The following is a 14,963-nucleotide window of genomic DNA, read 5'->3' as shown; positions in this document are numbered from 1 at the left end:
ATATTCAGTGGATAGTAAAATATTTTCCTTTGTGAGTTCTCTAACTTTTGTCATGCTTTAATATTTTTGGCGCTTTTCGGTGCTTTTCCTGGTTATATCATCACTTTTTGTATTGACCTGTAGCCTACTTTCTATTGAACTGAACCCATTCTACAAACTGAATACAAATTTCAATCAATCAATCAATTAAAGTCGTACGAGTCGGAGTCGACCAAGTATAATCAATACTTCGGTTGCCTTGACAGCCAACTAGCCAATCACAGCGCGACCATCGTTGCTACAGGCTATGGGAGACTGTCACCTGAGTGAGTGGACTGCTGCAGCTGCAAGTGCATACTGCTTCCAAAGGCAACAGGTAGCAGCCGCGCGACAGTCGACAGAAGAAAACTAAACATCAACAAATAAAACGGACACACGAACGTAGAAATACAATGTGAAATGAGTGCTGGAAGATAAGGACCGTACATTCGTCAAATTTTGGAAGGTAAACATTCTTCATTGTATCCATTTTCTACTTGTGTCCATACCACTGTCTGTAACTTTTGCACATGACGTGGACCTGCATGGACGTGCTCTGCATCTTGATAAGAAAGGCAGACAGGTGCTGCTGCTGCCTGCCAAAATGCTGTATAATAATTAATCCCTTTTTAAGTTTGTATTCATTAATTTTTATTTTAGTTTCAGTTTAATCTAAGTTATGGCTTGGTGTTGAAGTAGGCCTACTAGTACTACAAAGTGTTACAATTACTGGAGACGCTGTAAGTTTTGATAATTTGTTTTTGAATTAGATTACATTTATAAATGCAATTCATGCAACCCCATACACAGCTGCTATAGTGTAATGTTGGCACATTAATAAGTTGGCAGCTAAAATACAATACTGTCCTGGATTTTATTTTTTTGTACCTCCCTCAAAGTCATAACCTTTTCTTTAATAGTGCTAACTTCAACCATCTCTCTCTCCCCTTCCCTGTCCGCCATCTCTCTCTCTCTCTCTCTCTCTCTCTCTCTCTCTCTCTCTCTCTCCATGTGAGACAGATCTGAAGAGTGTGTGAGCTCCCTGGGCTGGCAGTCATGAAGGGGAACAAGCAGATAGACATTAATAGCGCCCTGGTCCTGGCTGGCACTTTCAGCTTCCTGTGTTCATGCGCCAGAGGCTGCCTCCTCCCCTTCCTCACCCTGTATTTCAGACAGCTAGGCCTGACCCCTGCAATGACGGGCCTCATCATGGCCACCAAGCACTTCATATCGCTGGTCTGGAGCCCCCTGGCCAGTGCGCTGTCTAAGCATTACAATAAGAGGAGGGCCATCATAACAGGCTGCCTTGTTTGTTCAGCGGCAGCTGCCCTGGTTGTTCCACTCATCCCAGCTACAGACGGTGACAGATTGACCAGTTGCTGTAACACGTCTGATGTCGGCACAAGTCTGACTGCAGGTCCGGGTGATTCCATCCTCACGGATATCGTTAAAGCCACCACATTGTCAACTCCAACCCACATAGATGTCAGTACCGCTCATGCCATGTCTCATTCCATTGTCACGTCGCCAACAACGACGGCAGGAGACACCAAACCTGCCATGCAGACCAAAGCCTCACTTGACACACTGCAGCAGCACCGTAATGAATCAACCCCTCATATCTCACAAATGAATGCGTCTATGGTGGTCAACAGCAGCAGCAGCAGCAGTTTCGAAGAGCTACATGGTAATGCCTCCATTGTACATCACAAACACCCCAACTCGTCAAAACTGGTGAGGAACGTAAGGTTCCCGGCCAATAGCGTGGAAGAGGTGGATGGTCATTTTCATTTCGACATCTGGGGAAGCCTGAAGGCGATGGACATCCAGCACCAGCTGTTCTTCATGATGATCATCGTGGTGTTGATATGGGAGCTTGTTTGCTCCCCTCTGGAGCGAACGGCAGATGACGGCCTCTACGAGTTCCTGGACTATGTGGACGCCTCGGAACGCTATGGCAGTACCAGGGTGTGGGGGCTGCTGGGAGCGGCCTGCGGGGCCGGGGGAGCAGGGTTGCTGGTGAGTCGCTTACGCTGCCTCATCTTCAAACAGACGCCCAGGAGCGCCGTACATTTTTATTCCTATGCTGGGCTGATGATTCTGGCCCTGCCTGCCGTGGCGTTCCTGCCTCTCTATCTGAACAAGAAGCGAGGCAAGAACAACGGGCTTCTCAAAGCTGTGAAGCTGGTGCACGGGCATCCCCGGGCCCTGCTCTGTGTGATTACTACCTTTCTGGTAGGGATGGCAGGCTCCACTGTGGAGAACTTCCTCCTCTGGCAGATGCAGGACCATGGCAGCAATGAGCTGCACATGGGAGTGTCTCTGGCCTTTTCCTTGCTCTCTCAGGCAGCCTTCCCTCTTCTGGCTGGCTGCATGTCTAAACTCCTTAACCCAGGGAGGGTGCTTGTTGTCGGGGCTGTCAGTTTGGCGCTACAGTGCCTCTATTACTCATTCCTCTGGGGACCCTGGGCCGTGGTCCCTGTTCAGGTGTTGAGCTGCTTCAGTGGTGGAGCCCTCTGGTGGGCGGTGTGGGTACAGTGTGAGGATGTAGCCCCGCCAGGCGCTGAGAGGAGCGTGACCTGGGTCTACAAGGGCCTGTCTCTGGACCTGGGAGCAGGCCTGGGAAGCTTGGCTGGGGGGTTTGTGGTCCAGAGGTTTGGGGTGGGCTGGCTCTTCAGGGGAGCTGCAGTGGTTCTGGCTCTCTGGTGCCTCTGTCTGCCACTGCTCCAGTGGAAAGCCCCTCAACAGCGCATGATTAACTACTCTCGTCTTCTGGCGGCTGACGCTAGCGAGGCGAGTGATTCCGACTCTGACCAGGACTGGCTGGTTAAAGCCATGGAACTTGACAAGAGCAACAATAACTGTAGTCCTTTAAGAAAACAGGATTAGGGATGTGGGGAGTGTCATTTAGTAAAACAGACAGCTTGGCCACCGTTGACAATATAAATGATGGATCCTTCAGCTCAGTGTAAATACAGGGAGTGTGTATGCTGTGAGGCTGTTGTGGAGCAACTCAGCTCACCACACCCAGGTAGTCTGCTTAGTGTTTGTTTAACCAAACGTGGTTTTGTATAGGAGACCCCTGCTGATTTGATGTTATTGCTATTTACTTTGCCAGACTGCTCGTGTAAACAAACTTATATATTTTATTTACATTTCAATTCAGAACTACTGTAAAGTGCTGTATACTCAACTGCTTTGACAACAATGGAGACAAACCCTTGCTTAAAGCTATTGGAAAGAATGGAAAATATACTATATTTAAGTATGTAACGTTATATTTGGTGAACGACTAGTTTGACAAAATGTGTTTTCCTGACCTGTATTTCCATTTATCTTTGTCAAATGTGTCTTACAGTAGTTCAACTGGCCTGTTTTGTTCTGTTATGAACGAAGTCTGAAAAGCAACTTCTAATAAAACTACAGATTGCCTTTGCAAACCTGCAATCTGGACTCGAAATAGCAGCATCCCGCACTGATGTCAGGCTGATATAAAATGAATACCAATATTCAATCCATGTATAAAAAAAAAGTATTGTATTTACTTTTGTCCAAAGATGTTCATTTGAATGTTTAGTTATCTGTATCTGACATAATCACACATGCTGTATGTGCCTGATATACTTAATGATGGTAGTAAAATTCATTTTGGTATGAGCATACATAAAGTGAGTTTAACGTTGTTTAACATCGTTAATGCAATCAGATAGGACTTTTCTGTTTGGATGTACTGTATGGGCTGTCAAGGCCAGAAAGTAGTTTTTTGCCACTCAGGTTTTCCTGCATAACTTCCGGGTATGATGATGATGTCACGTGCATACCCGCTATAGAGAGAAGTCAATAATCCATTGCATACCAGAATGAGAATAAGCAATACAGAATCATGCCATAGGAGAATAAGCAATACAGAATCATGCCATAGTAGCAGTGTTGATTTTTGGCAGCAAATTTAGATTTAACTTTTAGTCATAAGTCTGTTGAATACTTTTAATTTAGTTTTAGTCACATTTTAGTCACCTGGAATGTTTTAGTGTTAGTTAGTCGACTAAATACCATAAGATCTTAGTCGACTAAATCTACAGTTGATTTAGTTAACTAAAATGTTTAAAAAATGTTTAATGTTTAAAAAAAAAAAAAAACTTTTGGCGGGCCTTGATGCCGTCGTAATGACTGTTTTTACACTTGCTGAAAATAGCAGATCTATAAGCTCACAACACGTCTCGCTGCGACGTGTTGTGAGCTTGTAGATCTGCTATTTTCAGCATGCAACCAAGTGTAAAATGACTTACACTGGATCTCTTGTCCACTAGTCCCTAAAAAGTCTAGTTTTTATTTGTTGATGAAATTGTCGGTCTTAGTTTTAGTCAACATAGCTTAGTTTCCATTTAGTTTTCTTCAGTGAAAAAAAGGTAGTCGAACATTTTTCGTCATAGTTTTAGTCGACGAAAACAACACTGTAAAGTAGCAGGATTTACATCTGCTGAACTATACCCAGTACAAGTGAGAACATTTCTGAAATCACCAAGTTAGCAAGTTTGTGTAATATCTTCTTTTCATCTAATAAAAAGCTCCACACAGTATGAAGCTAATGGCCCTTCTTAGCTTAGTAAAATAAATAGTTTTTGCTGCCTCGCTTTAACACACACACACACACACACACACCATAAGTACTACAGTATATTTGCTTTTCTATCTGGAACAGCTGGTATCAGACAGATGTCATCCTGACATTTCTCGGTGTGCCTTTCAGTGCAGTGTTTATTCCATGATATTTTGAAACAATGTTTCAAATATTACATGCTTCTTGCAGTAGAGAAAACCCTTGGTTAGATCCCACCTGAGGCGTTGAGCTGATACAATAATGATAAGAAAAGAACCCCAGATAAAATGTTGCAGGATCTTGAGAATAGGAAATGCACTATGCTTGAACTATGAATTGCTTCTCCCCCTTTTTTATTTATTTGTGAAGGCATACATTCTATGAAATGTTGAGAAAAAAACATACCGGTACTATATATGATTAAAATATTACTTTCCCTATTAATGAACAATTACATTTTTGCCCAAAAACTCTTGACGGTGCACCCGATGTAGTATGAATCGTAGACCATTAAAGGGGAGGGGGGTTTACAAGGTTTCTTATTGTATCTCTGGAAATTAATTATTCAAGTATTTTTATTGAAGTTTGAGACAGGACAAACAACAGATACATAACAATTACAAAACAGATACAGGACAAAACAACAACACCAGTACTCAACATTCATGTATAAAATAAAAAAGTCTGAAATACAATGTAAAAAAACACAAATTGTACATTAATGAAATCAACTAACTGAAATAAAATACAAAAAGATAAATAAAAATGAAGGGGGAGATGGCCAATGACTAGGTAGAAAATACTACCGCAAAGTAGGTTAGAAATGGTTGCCAAACTCTGATATATTTCTGAGTGGAGCCCCTGATTGTATATTTAAGTTCTTCGAGTTTGAGATGTGACATAACATCCTCCACCCAGCGTTTGTGAGATGGCGGCGCTGCCTTTGTATCTCTGGAAAGATATCTTGATAATCTGATCTTTCACTTTGTACCCTTTGTACCCCACTGAGTCTGTGGTGGTGAGAATATCTGTGTATGAAAATTACGAGTCCGTATGTGAAGCACTTCCACCTACAGGATAGATGCTGATACTCTTTCAAAACAAAATAAATATAAACAACCCAGATGCTTTGGTCATCGAGGGCCAGGCTTTATAGTAAAGCATAAGTAATCGTCATTTTATTAACTCAACTTAGGCTTGATGAAAATTTCAAGAAGATAGAAGAGCTATGTTGTCTTGTATTTTATTCTTTAAATATTTTGTTTCATAGGAGTATAATTAATTAATTATAGCCTACTCATGCAGGCTTCCCTGTGATCTTTATTTTTTGTAACTTTTTTGAATTCGTTGTTTTCTTGTTGCTGTATTTTTCGTGCACTTGGTTGGTTGGAAGATTCTTCCTCCCGGGCCTCCCCCATCACTCCAACATCACGCATGTCATGACTCATGCGTGATGCGTTGCAGCTGCATTGTCGTTGAGGGAGTTCTGCGTGTTCGTCACAAGATGGCGCATGTGAACAGCTGTCACGTCACATGCGCTGTCCATCCATAAGAGGTGCTGAGATTCTCCGACTCCAGTCTTCAAACGCACAGAAGTCGGCTCCACATCTGTTGGCAGCTTTCCTCCTGTCAACATTCACATGTTGGTTTGGCGTGAACAGAGTAAATGCGTTTTATAGGCTAATTCAAATGTTATGAAAAGGCAAGAAGCAAGATATTGTTTAATTTACTGTTCAGATAAATTGAACACGAGGATATTTAAGTCATCCAAGAGATATGGAGAAGGGGGAAAAAACCTCACAACCTGCACAGTATGGGTCTTTAGAACGGACTCATGTGGATGGACCTGCAAAAACTGGTGAGTTCTGGAGATATCAGTGGGCATATTATTATCATTATTATTACTCTGCAGTTGTTGTTTTTGCTTTGTTTTGTTTTCATGCCTACCGTGCTGCTATGACCTGAGTTCCAAATGTCTATCTGTTTTCTCTTTTAACACAACATTAACATTAACATTGACTTTGCAGACATATGTCTGCAAAGTGATTGGATGTTTGCTTGTATAAGTGTGACAGGTGGTAATTGGTCTAAACAAAGTATTTTAAAATGTGTATCTACTTTTGTGTATCAACTTCCACTTCGAGTAGACTGTAAAGTAATTTAATTCAACACTGACCATTTGATTTCTTGCATAGACTGACCTATTCATGCACTAACATCTGCGTGTAGAGTAGCTAAGTCCAGGTTATGACATTGTAGATTTGATGCATATGTCAGTGTACAATAGCATTAAAGTTCATTCTTTATCTTCATCTTGGGTTAGAATTTAGGACTATCCTTCAGTCATGACGTTCTGGTCTGTTGGCTTGGTTATGCTCATTGCTCATGAACCTGTAAACTTGTGGTAGCATCTATTGGCTCATAATTCATTGTACCACGCACACACACACGCACATGCACACACACACACACACACACACACACACACACACACACACACACAAACACACACAAACACGCACACACAGAAGTGTTTATTTCCTCCTATCTTGTTTGTTTGCTTAATTGTGTCCACAAGCCTATAGCTTTTGAGGACTTGTTGACCTGTGGTTTAGGGTTAGGGTGGAATTTCTTGGAAGCAAGAATTAAGGCCCTGTCACTCCCTTTAACCACAGTAAGATTAGTCTGTCTTCAACATATGTCTCTCTTTATCAATATCACAGCATGTATAACCTTTCATAATGTTCTCTTATCAGAGACGTTTATTCACAGCTAGGCCTACTTTAGAATCAGACACTACACCACTCACTTTTAGGACAGAACATGGTCATGAATGGAACCTCTCTCCCACTTAGTTATAGTACTGATATGCATGCTATGTGCACGGAGCAATCACAGGTGATACAGAAAACCAATGCAATCAATGTGCTCTGATGTGTATCTGATCATTTTAAATGCCAGATGCAGTCCGACATATACTGACTGTAGAGCAGGCATTCACAGTGCAGCATGACATCAAAACGTCAAGAGCAATTTTGACAACTGCAAACATAATTGCCCATGGGGAAGGAATGCACTTAATGAAAAAGAATTAGGCTCTTTGGCTTATTCAGCATGAAACATACCGTACACGAACTGTGGTTGTGTGGTGTGTGTGTGTGTGTGTGTGTGTGTGTGTGCGTGCGTGCGTGCGTGCGTGCGTGCGTGCGTGCGTGCGTGCGTGCGTGCGTGCGTGCGTGCGTGCGTGCGTGCGTGCGTGCGTGCGTGCGTGCGTGCGTGCGTGCGTGCGTGCGTGCGTGCGTGCGTTGTTTTACACACACAATCCACAATGGTTTTAATGTAATTCTTCAAGACAAGGTCGGGTAATTAAAAGCCAATCCTGCAGCAGTGCTGGGTGACTCATACTGTAGATAGCAGGTACATGGGGAGCAGGAGGTGGACGGTGGTACAGGGTGGCATGGGCAGTGCAGTTATTCTGTAGTACAGAATGAATAATTGGGCTTTCATTATACCTGTTCAATCTGCACTGTGATGTGGAACTTTGAGAGCATCTGTGAAGCTATATGCTCAGATTTAATCCCCAGCTTCCCCAATCTGGGGGCGAACATTCGGTAGAAATAGCAGATCTACAAGCTCACATCGCAACTAATACTGTAAATATAGAGTTTCTATAGTGACCAGTGACCTGCACCATATCATTCTCAATGTGCAATTAATGCAGCATTCTCCTCATCTTTGCTGTTGTAAAACTTCAGTTGAAATTATTGTAATATTCTAATGAGTGTTCCTTCCAACATTGTAAAGCGTGATCTTTAATAAGAGCAATTAGAGCAGTTCAGCTGTCTATGATCAATGGAAGGGAGTAAGGGACCACCTCCTGACACCGTCGCTGGCAGAATTGAGGAAGCGTTAATGAGACTGCATCCGTCTGTTCTAATGACTTAACGCAGTTCATTATAGCCTACATTCAAACTCACTAGAGCATGAGCTCTCAGCATGCCAACCTCCCGCATGTGAGTCATCACCGATTCTCTGTCACATCTATTTACGGTTTGTATTTGACTCCGCTATCTCCACTATTGAGGCTTAACTTAAGTCGATAATTGTGGTCAGGGTAGGGTATGCGTGCATGCGTGTGTGCGTGTGTGTGTGTGTGTGTGTGTGTGTGTGTGTGTGTGTGTGTGTGTGTGTGTGAGTGTGGTCATCCTCACATGTCTCATAATTCCTCCTACAGTATGTACACTACAACTGTGTCGCTCAGCAAAAGCAGCAGCATGGTCATAATGATGAACTGACACATGCTAGCCTACCTGTTTCCAAGGTGATTCCTTGATACAATGTGTTGTAGATAGTGAGGCATGACCAGTGATAATTTTGTGACTGTTTAAAAAAACAAACATTGAGTTGCAGCAGGTTCAAAACTGCAGCTGTCTGTCAAATAGATTAACACCACATGTTATGAGGGGTAATCTCTTATTAATTCCTCACATCCTAAATCCCTTTTCAAACTGGTATTCTTGACTTCTTTTCAGCAGACGAAGACATAATTTCAATGGCCGACTCCTCCATCAGAATTGCTGACATCGAAGGAGAGCTGTTTAAAATCGAGCGGATACGTGACATCCTTGTAAGAAGGGAGTCAGAACTGAGATACATGTAAGACCCCATTCTTCTACTGAACTATAACCACTAATCAAAAGGCAACACAAATGGTTTAACAGAAGGTATAACCAACACTATGATGGCAAAGGACGTACAATAAAAAAGTAATTGTCAAATCTAACCATCCTAAAAAAAGTTATTTCTGTTCTAGGTCATAAAGCTGCATGATTCTGTGTGTGCTAATAATGGTTGGTTGTTTTGTCGTGCTTGTTAGTAACAGTTACACACAGTCCCTAATTATATGGAATAACATCTAACAGGGGGAGATCTGTGCGTTATATGAGGAGGACAGTGCCGATCTGCCAGAGGTCCTATTAGGTGACTGCTGGTGGAGCTATTACATACATAGACACTCACACGTACATGCACAACACACGTAGGCACACACACACACACGCATGCACACACTCACGCACACACAGGGTTTCTAAACCAAAATGCTGCCTATGATCAAACGAATAGATCTGTTCTTCCTACTCCCTCTCTCGCTCTCTCCCTCTCTCACTCTCTCTCTCTCTTTCGCTCTCTCTCTCTCTTGCTCGCTCGCTCTCTGATCCATGTTTATAATGATTCTGCTGCCTTTTTCTTTCCCTCGAGGTAGATCGACAATATGCAAATGTGTGCATTCTGGATGGAAGTGTGTTTTTTCATGTTGGGGGAGGGGGGCTGCTAGGAATATACACTTGACCAGTGTATTATGACAATAATAGTATTTTTTCCTTTTTTTTCTTCTGCAAATATTATGCAGTGATAAAGTGATGCAATGTTTATTTCTTACAGGGTTTTCCCCCCTACTGCAACCACATCAAACTGTATGAATGAGACATCAACATTATGAATAGTTTAATTCAAATTGCAGACACATTTTCATATTGTTTATTCAGCCCCTCCCTCCCACCAATACACAGTTGGCAAGACAGAGGCTCTTTCTCTCTGTGTGGGAATGGCTGATCCTGTGTGCATAACAGGAGTGTATAGTCACTCCTAGTTCAGAGTCCAATTAGTTTGACTCAGGCTAAGTGTGACTGCTTAAATCAGCCATTGCCCACCCTACAAGCACACAGTCAAACTCAAATCTGTACAGTAGTACTGTAATTTACTGTGCTTAATAGCAGCTTGTGAGTCACAGTCCTGACACAAAAACCAGTATCTTGAATCATAACACATTTCCTGTTCCCAAGAGCCTGGGACATGTTTCTATAGTATCTGGGGTAATTTTTCTCATTTTGCCATTATTGTAATAACAGCCAGGCGCTCTACAGCCTTGTTTAGTCTAGTGGGAATCGAGTGTGTCCGACCCCCTGAAGCTTTGAAATGTAGCCCTGAGTCAGCCGCTGTAATAAGATCTGATACCGTCAGGAGTGATTCATTCACATGGCGCTGTGTTTCAGCCAACATTTCCGGAGGACCTGGTATCATCTTAACCCAACTGAAACCAATGGGGAATCAAATCAACACTCTCCTGTTGTTTTCATGACCGGCAACCACTTGAGTTACTATACATTGGACACTGTCTCGCCATCGGAAGATCCCGTCTGTGTTTTTCAGTATTGTGAGAAGATATTATAACAGTCCATCTTTCTTCTTCATTGCACTGTTGTTTCTGTATCTGCTCCGTTTATCTCCTCCATTCTGAAGACTTGAGGGCTTCTAAACGGTCTCCTGTTTCCTTACAAAAAATACCATGTTTGATATAGTAGTGGTGGTCGTTTTCATGGTTGAATTATTAGCAACGCCAGTCCCCTGTGACTGCTGATTGAAAGTCTGTCAGATCTGTGCGACTTCCTCTCAGAATGGCCAGATTCTCTGCAGATACTCTCCTCCAGAGAGCTGTGTGACATCATTTTGAAAAAATGTATTGAAAACAGACAATCTACAGTACAAGATCATAACGTGTCGCGTTGTGAGCTTATAGATATTCTATTCTTGTGAATTGTTTGGAAATGTTTGAAAAGTTTCAACTATACACTGACATGCCCAACATAGGGACGTCAAGTTTAAAGTCTGACTTTGGGTTCTATAAATATGTAATCAATGAAAAGTATATTTATATACATTGGATACATTGGAACACAGGAAGGCATTCTGTTTCACCCAACTGATGGTTTCTCAGATGGGCATGATGAGCGCCCGGGGGAACTTTTAAGGGGTGTCTTGCTCAGAGACACTAACTTTGACACATATAGGCTACTGAACTTCTGATTACTATGCATGCAGACAGCCTCTCCACCCAATAAACTTCAGCCAACCCCATTATAAAGGCAGGTTCTAAATCTATTAGGTTTCTTGCAAATAACAAGCCCTCTAGGAAGGTGTTTTCTTTGTTGGCTGGCTTTGAAATGCCTTCATCGTTTACATGTTTGTTTCCCCACAGGATGGATGACATTCAGCTCTGCAAAGAAATCACAAGGTTGAAGACGGAGCTTCAGAAACTGGTCTCGCTACCAGGTGAACATTACAGCTTTTTTTTGTAGATTTTTGGTGGAACCTTCAGTTGTGCTGCATGCTACCTGGACATGATATAAATCCAAATAGTATTGATCATCTTTATCTGTTGCTTCTGAACTCAGCGATGAACTAGAGCTATTTATTCCTTTCATTAAAGTTCTCTTGCAACTAACAGTTTCTGCAATGAAAACATGAAGACCGTTGGGCAGAAAATAACTCATCTCTGGCGATCGCCATTGAATAACAATTAAATTTCTCTTATTGCAGTAGTGATCATTATGAAAATATTCAGAAAGCGTGACTCCCTCATCGCTGCTGTCTAATGGAAACCTTCCAAAACCTTTTTTTTTTTAAATAAATTATTTGGGCTTTTTGCCTTTATTGATAGTTGTACAGTAGATAGACATGAAACGGGGAGAGAGATGGGGGGGAAGACACACAGCAAAGTTGGTCGGGATCGGGACTCGAACCCGCGACACACTGTCATGCTGGATTACCAGCCAAGGTGCCTGGACCGCTAAGCCTGGCCCAGGCCAACCTTTCCTTTTTTTAATTATTATTTTAAAAAACATTTTAAAATAGTGAAAATAGCAGATTTACAAGCTTGTGTGCTTGTAGATCTGCTATTTTCACTACTTTTGTGTGACACTCTTGTGTGATGAAGTCAGGCTGTAATTTACACAAAAACATAAGAATTTGAAACTTAGTTGGAGAAACAAGGTTTCTGCCCGACAGAGCAACGTCATGTTGCTGCAGGCTATGTAGAAGGTCATCCCCATGACAACACAAAGGACAAGTTGCACCGTAGAAACGTGATGATTTTCATTGTAGGATTTTCAGTTCTATATTCTATATAATATTACAGGAACTTAGATAAACTTCTAATCTCGACAGTACATTTTCAGCCTTCTCCACCAATATTGAGCAAACTCAAAGATCCCTGGCTTTGAAAAATAAATAAAACAATCAATGGAAACACTGTAAATAATGTTGCATAATGAATTGGATGTCTGAATGATGAACAGCACTATCTGCACATATACGTAGTAATAATGCATGTGTTGAAATGACCCCACCATACTTTCAACACTCAACAAAACATGTTCTGTGCATGGACAGACAAAGACAAATCCAAGGAGGACGTACTGCGAGAAGAAGAGCTGCTGCTGCAAATTCACAAGCTGGTGGAGACCAGAGACTTCCTGGTGGATGATGTGGAATTTGAAAGGCTAAGGTGAGACCAGCATTCAGCAATGTGTTTCACTTCATATGCACGCACGCGCGCGCGCGCACGCACGCACACGCACGCACACGCACACACACACACACACACACACACACACACACACACACACACACACACACACACACACACACACACACACACACACACACACACACACAAGTTACAAACTAAGCAAAGCAAAAATGTTACAATTTTAAAGATGAAAAGGGGATTTGAATAGGTACAGGTACAGGCTGGGCTGGAATGAAACAACAAGACTAGTGGAAAATGATTTGTTTGACTTACATTGGAGTCAATGAAAGAAAGCTTCAAGAGAAATGGCTGCCAATTGTGGCCAATCAAATAATTCTTTAAAAAGGCAACAAAATAAATAAATATATGTTTAATTAAGAAATATTACAAAACAATGAATAGCTCCAACATGATCCTTGATGCAATGTACCCACCACCACAGCTTCCTCAATGTCTAGAAAGGTAAAAGGATACCATATGGTAATACTCTGTGGCAGGTTTGATATCCTTTAAATAGGTTTTTGCTCCGGCCTGAACAGATGATTTATAATGTCATATCGATTCACCACAGCTGTGGTTTATGGCTGTATCTAAGCAGGGCGAATCTCAGGGCGAATCTCTTCTCTTCGTTCTGTACTGCATGCAATGTGGTATACCACATAGATGGACTGTTTATGCCACTAACATCAACCATGCCAAGTATGTCATGCTTATTCTCTGAGTGAGAATGTCTGATTGGCAGTTTTCAGACAGGCGGCAGGTGGTATTTGTCGGAAGCCATCATACTTTCATTATTCAGAGAGCAACTGCTGCGCCGTTGAATTAAACTATCAAATAGTGTATGTGATGTTTAGCCTTTTTTTTCTGAGTGGGCTAAATGATCTGCAACATGTGCACCCATTTGGGTACAGCCTAAGTTGCTGTAAAACATACTGATTGAAGCCAATTAAAATGTAAAGAATATGAATTCATTCTAAATTAACTACATACCAGACCACTTAGAAACACTGACACACACGCATGCACGCAAACACAGTAGATTTACACAAGGGATTTGGCATCAAAAGATTTTCATAGCCAAAATGATGATAACTGTCATCACTGTGCAGTACATAATTAAATCCTCCCTTTGCCTACAGGGAAAGAGAGGAAGACAGAGAAATGTCAGACTTCTTACAGTGCAAATTCCCCAAGAATTTGAGCAAGAAACCCGGTAAGCATGTTACCATGGAGCTATGACTCTCTTCAGCAACATCAAATGCATTATTATAGCAATTTCAATGCTCAGTAAAGTTTTGTTCTGTAACAGCAGTCATATCCTTGTGAATATAAAGCACATTTATATACCTTGGCTTTTTATTTAGGTCATCCACAGGAACAAAGAGTGGCCTCTAAATCCCAGCAGACATCAACGCCATTCCTCACCAAAACTGGGCTGACACTCCTGAAAGAATGTTGTGGCTTCACCTGCTCCATTATGTAGAACAACATCCACAGGGGACACATAATGAGAACACTTTCTATGTATGTAGATGTGTTTGCGCTTGTGTTTGAGGGACTGTGTGTGTGCGTGCGTGCGTGCGTGGGTGCGTGCGTGCGTGGGTGCGTGCGTGCGTGCGTGCGTGCGTGCGTGAGCATTTGTATGTATACAGTATGCAGTATGCGTGTTAAGACAGTCTGCATTGATGTGCTTATAAATTATAACAAATTATTATATTACAGACAATAATAATTTGTAATAATTTATCTGCTGCTGTGAATCACTGTTTTGCAGCAGGTACAGTACACTAATTGGCTGACATTCCTATTGGATATTTGAATGTTTTCCTTTCCAGAAGATAATTACTGTAGTCACTATCATGTTTCCTGTGGTTGTGCAATTATGCATTTGTGGTGTATTAGACCTGATACTTCAGACGCCCTATAGCTGCTAAGTACACAGTGCTAATCTCTAATTGCTCCAGTTACAGTACCGTT

General features: G+C 41.9%; 2 protein-coding genes across 2 annotated transcripts; both read left to right on the top strand.

Annotated features, from left to right (window-relative positions):
- Positions 1–278: 278 nt before the first annotated feature.
- On the top strand, positions 279–4,598 carry mfsd6l (major facilitator superfamily domain containing 6-like). Its single transcript, XM_079520595.1, has 2 exons — positions 279–484; positions 1,039–4,598. The coding sequence occupies exon 2, from the start codon at positions 1,075–1,077 to the stop codon at positions 2,905–2,907; it is 1,833 nt and encodes a 610-aa protein (XP_079376721.1). The 5' UTR covers positions 279–484; positions 1,039–1,074; the 3' UTR covers positions 2,908–4,598.
- A 1,775-nt stretch (positions 4,599–6,373) lies between these two features.
- LOC306936946 (bMERB domain-containing protein 1) lies at positions 6,374–14,469 on the top strand (the record flags this gene model as incomplete). Its single annotated transcript, XM_079520611.1, has 6 exons — positions 6,374–6,476; positions 9,151–9,274; positions 11,655–11,728; positions 12,848–12,962; positions 14,126–14,199; positions 14,351–14,469. Exons 1-6 carry the CDS (start codon positions 6,395–6,397, stop codon positions 14,467–14,469), a joined length of 588 nt encoding a protein of 195 aa, XP_079376737.1. The 5' UTR covers positions 6,374–6,394.
- Between the last annotated feature and the right edge of the window lie 494 nt (positions 14,470–14,963).

The sequence above is a fragment of the Electrona antarctica genome, assembly GCF_951216825.1.
Source record: "Electrona antarctica genome assembly, chromosome: 14".
Taxonomy (NCBI): Eukaryota; Metazoa; Chordata; class Actinopteri; order Myctophiformes; family Myctophidae; genus Electrona; species Electrona antarctica.
Note: the sequence above shows the minus strand (reverse complement) of the source record. Positions and strands in the feature narration are given on the sequence as shown.

Bases quoted from the DNA above. Each gene is read 5' to 3' on its own strand.
- mfsd6l (XM_079520595.1), top strand. From the start codon at position 1,075: ATGAAGGGGAACAAGCAGATAGACATTAATAGCGCCCTGGTCCTGGCT.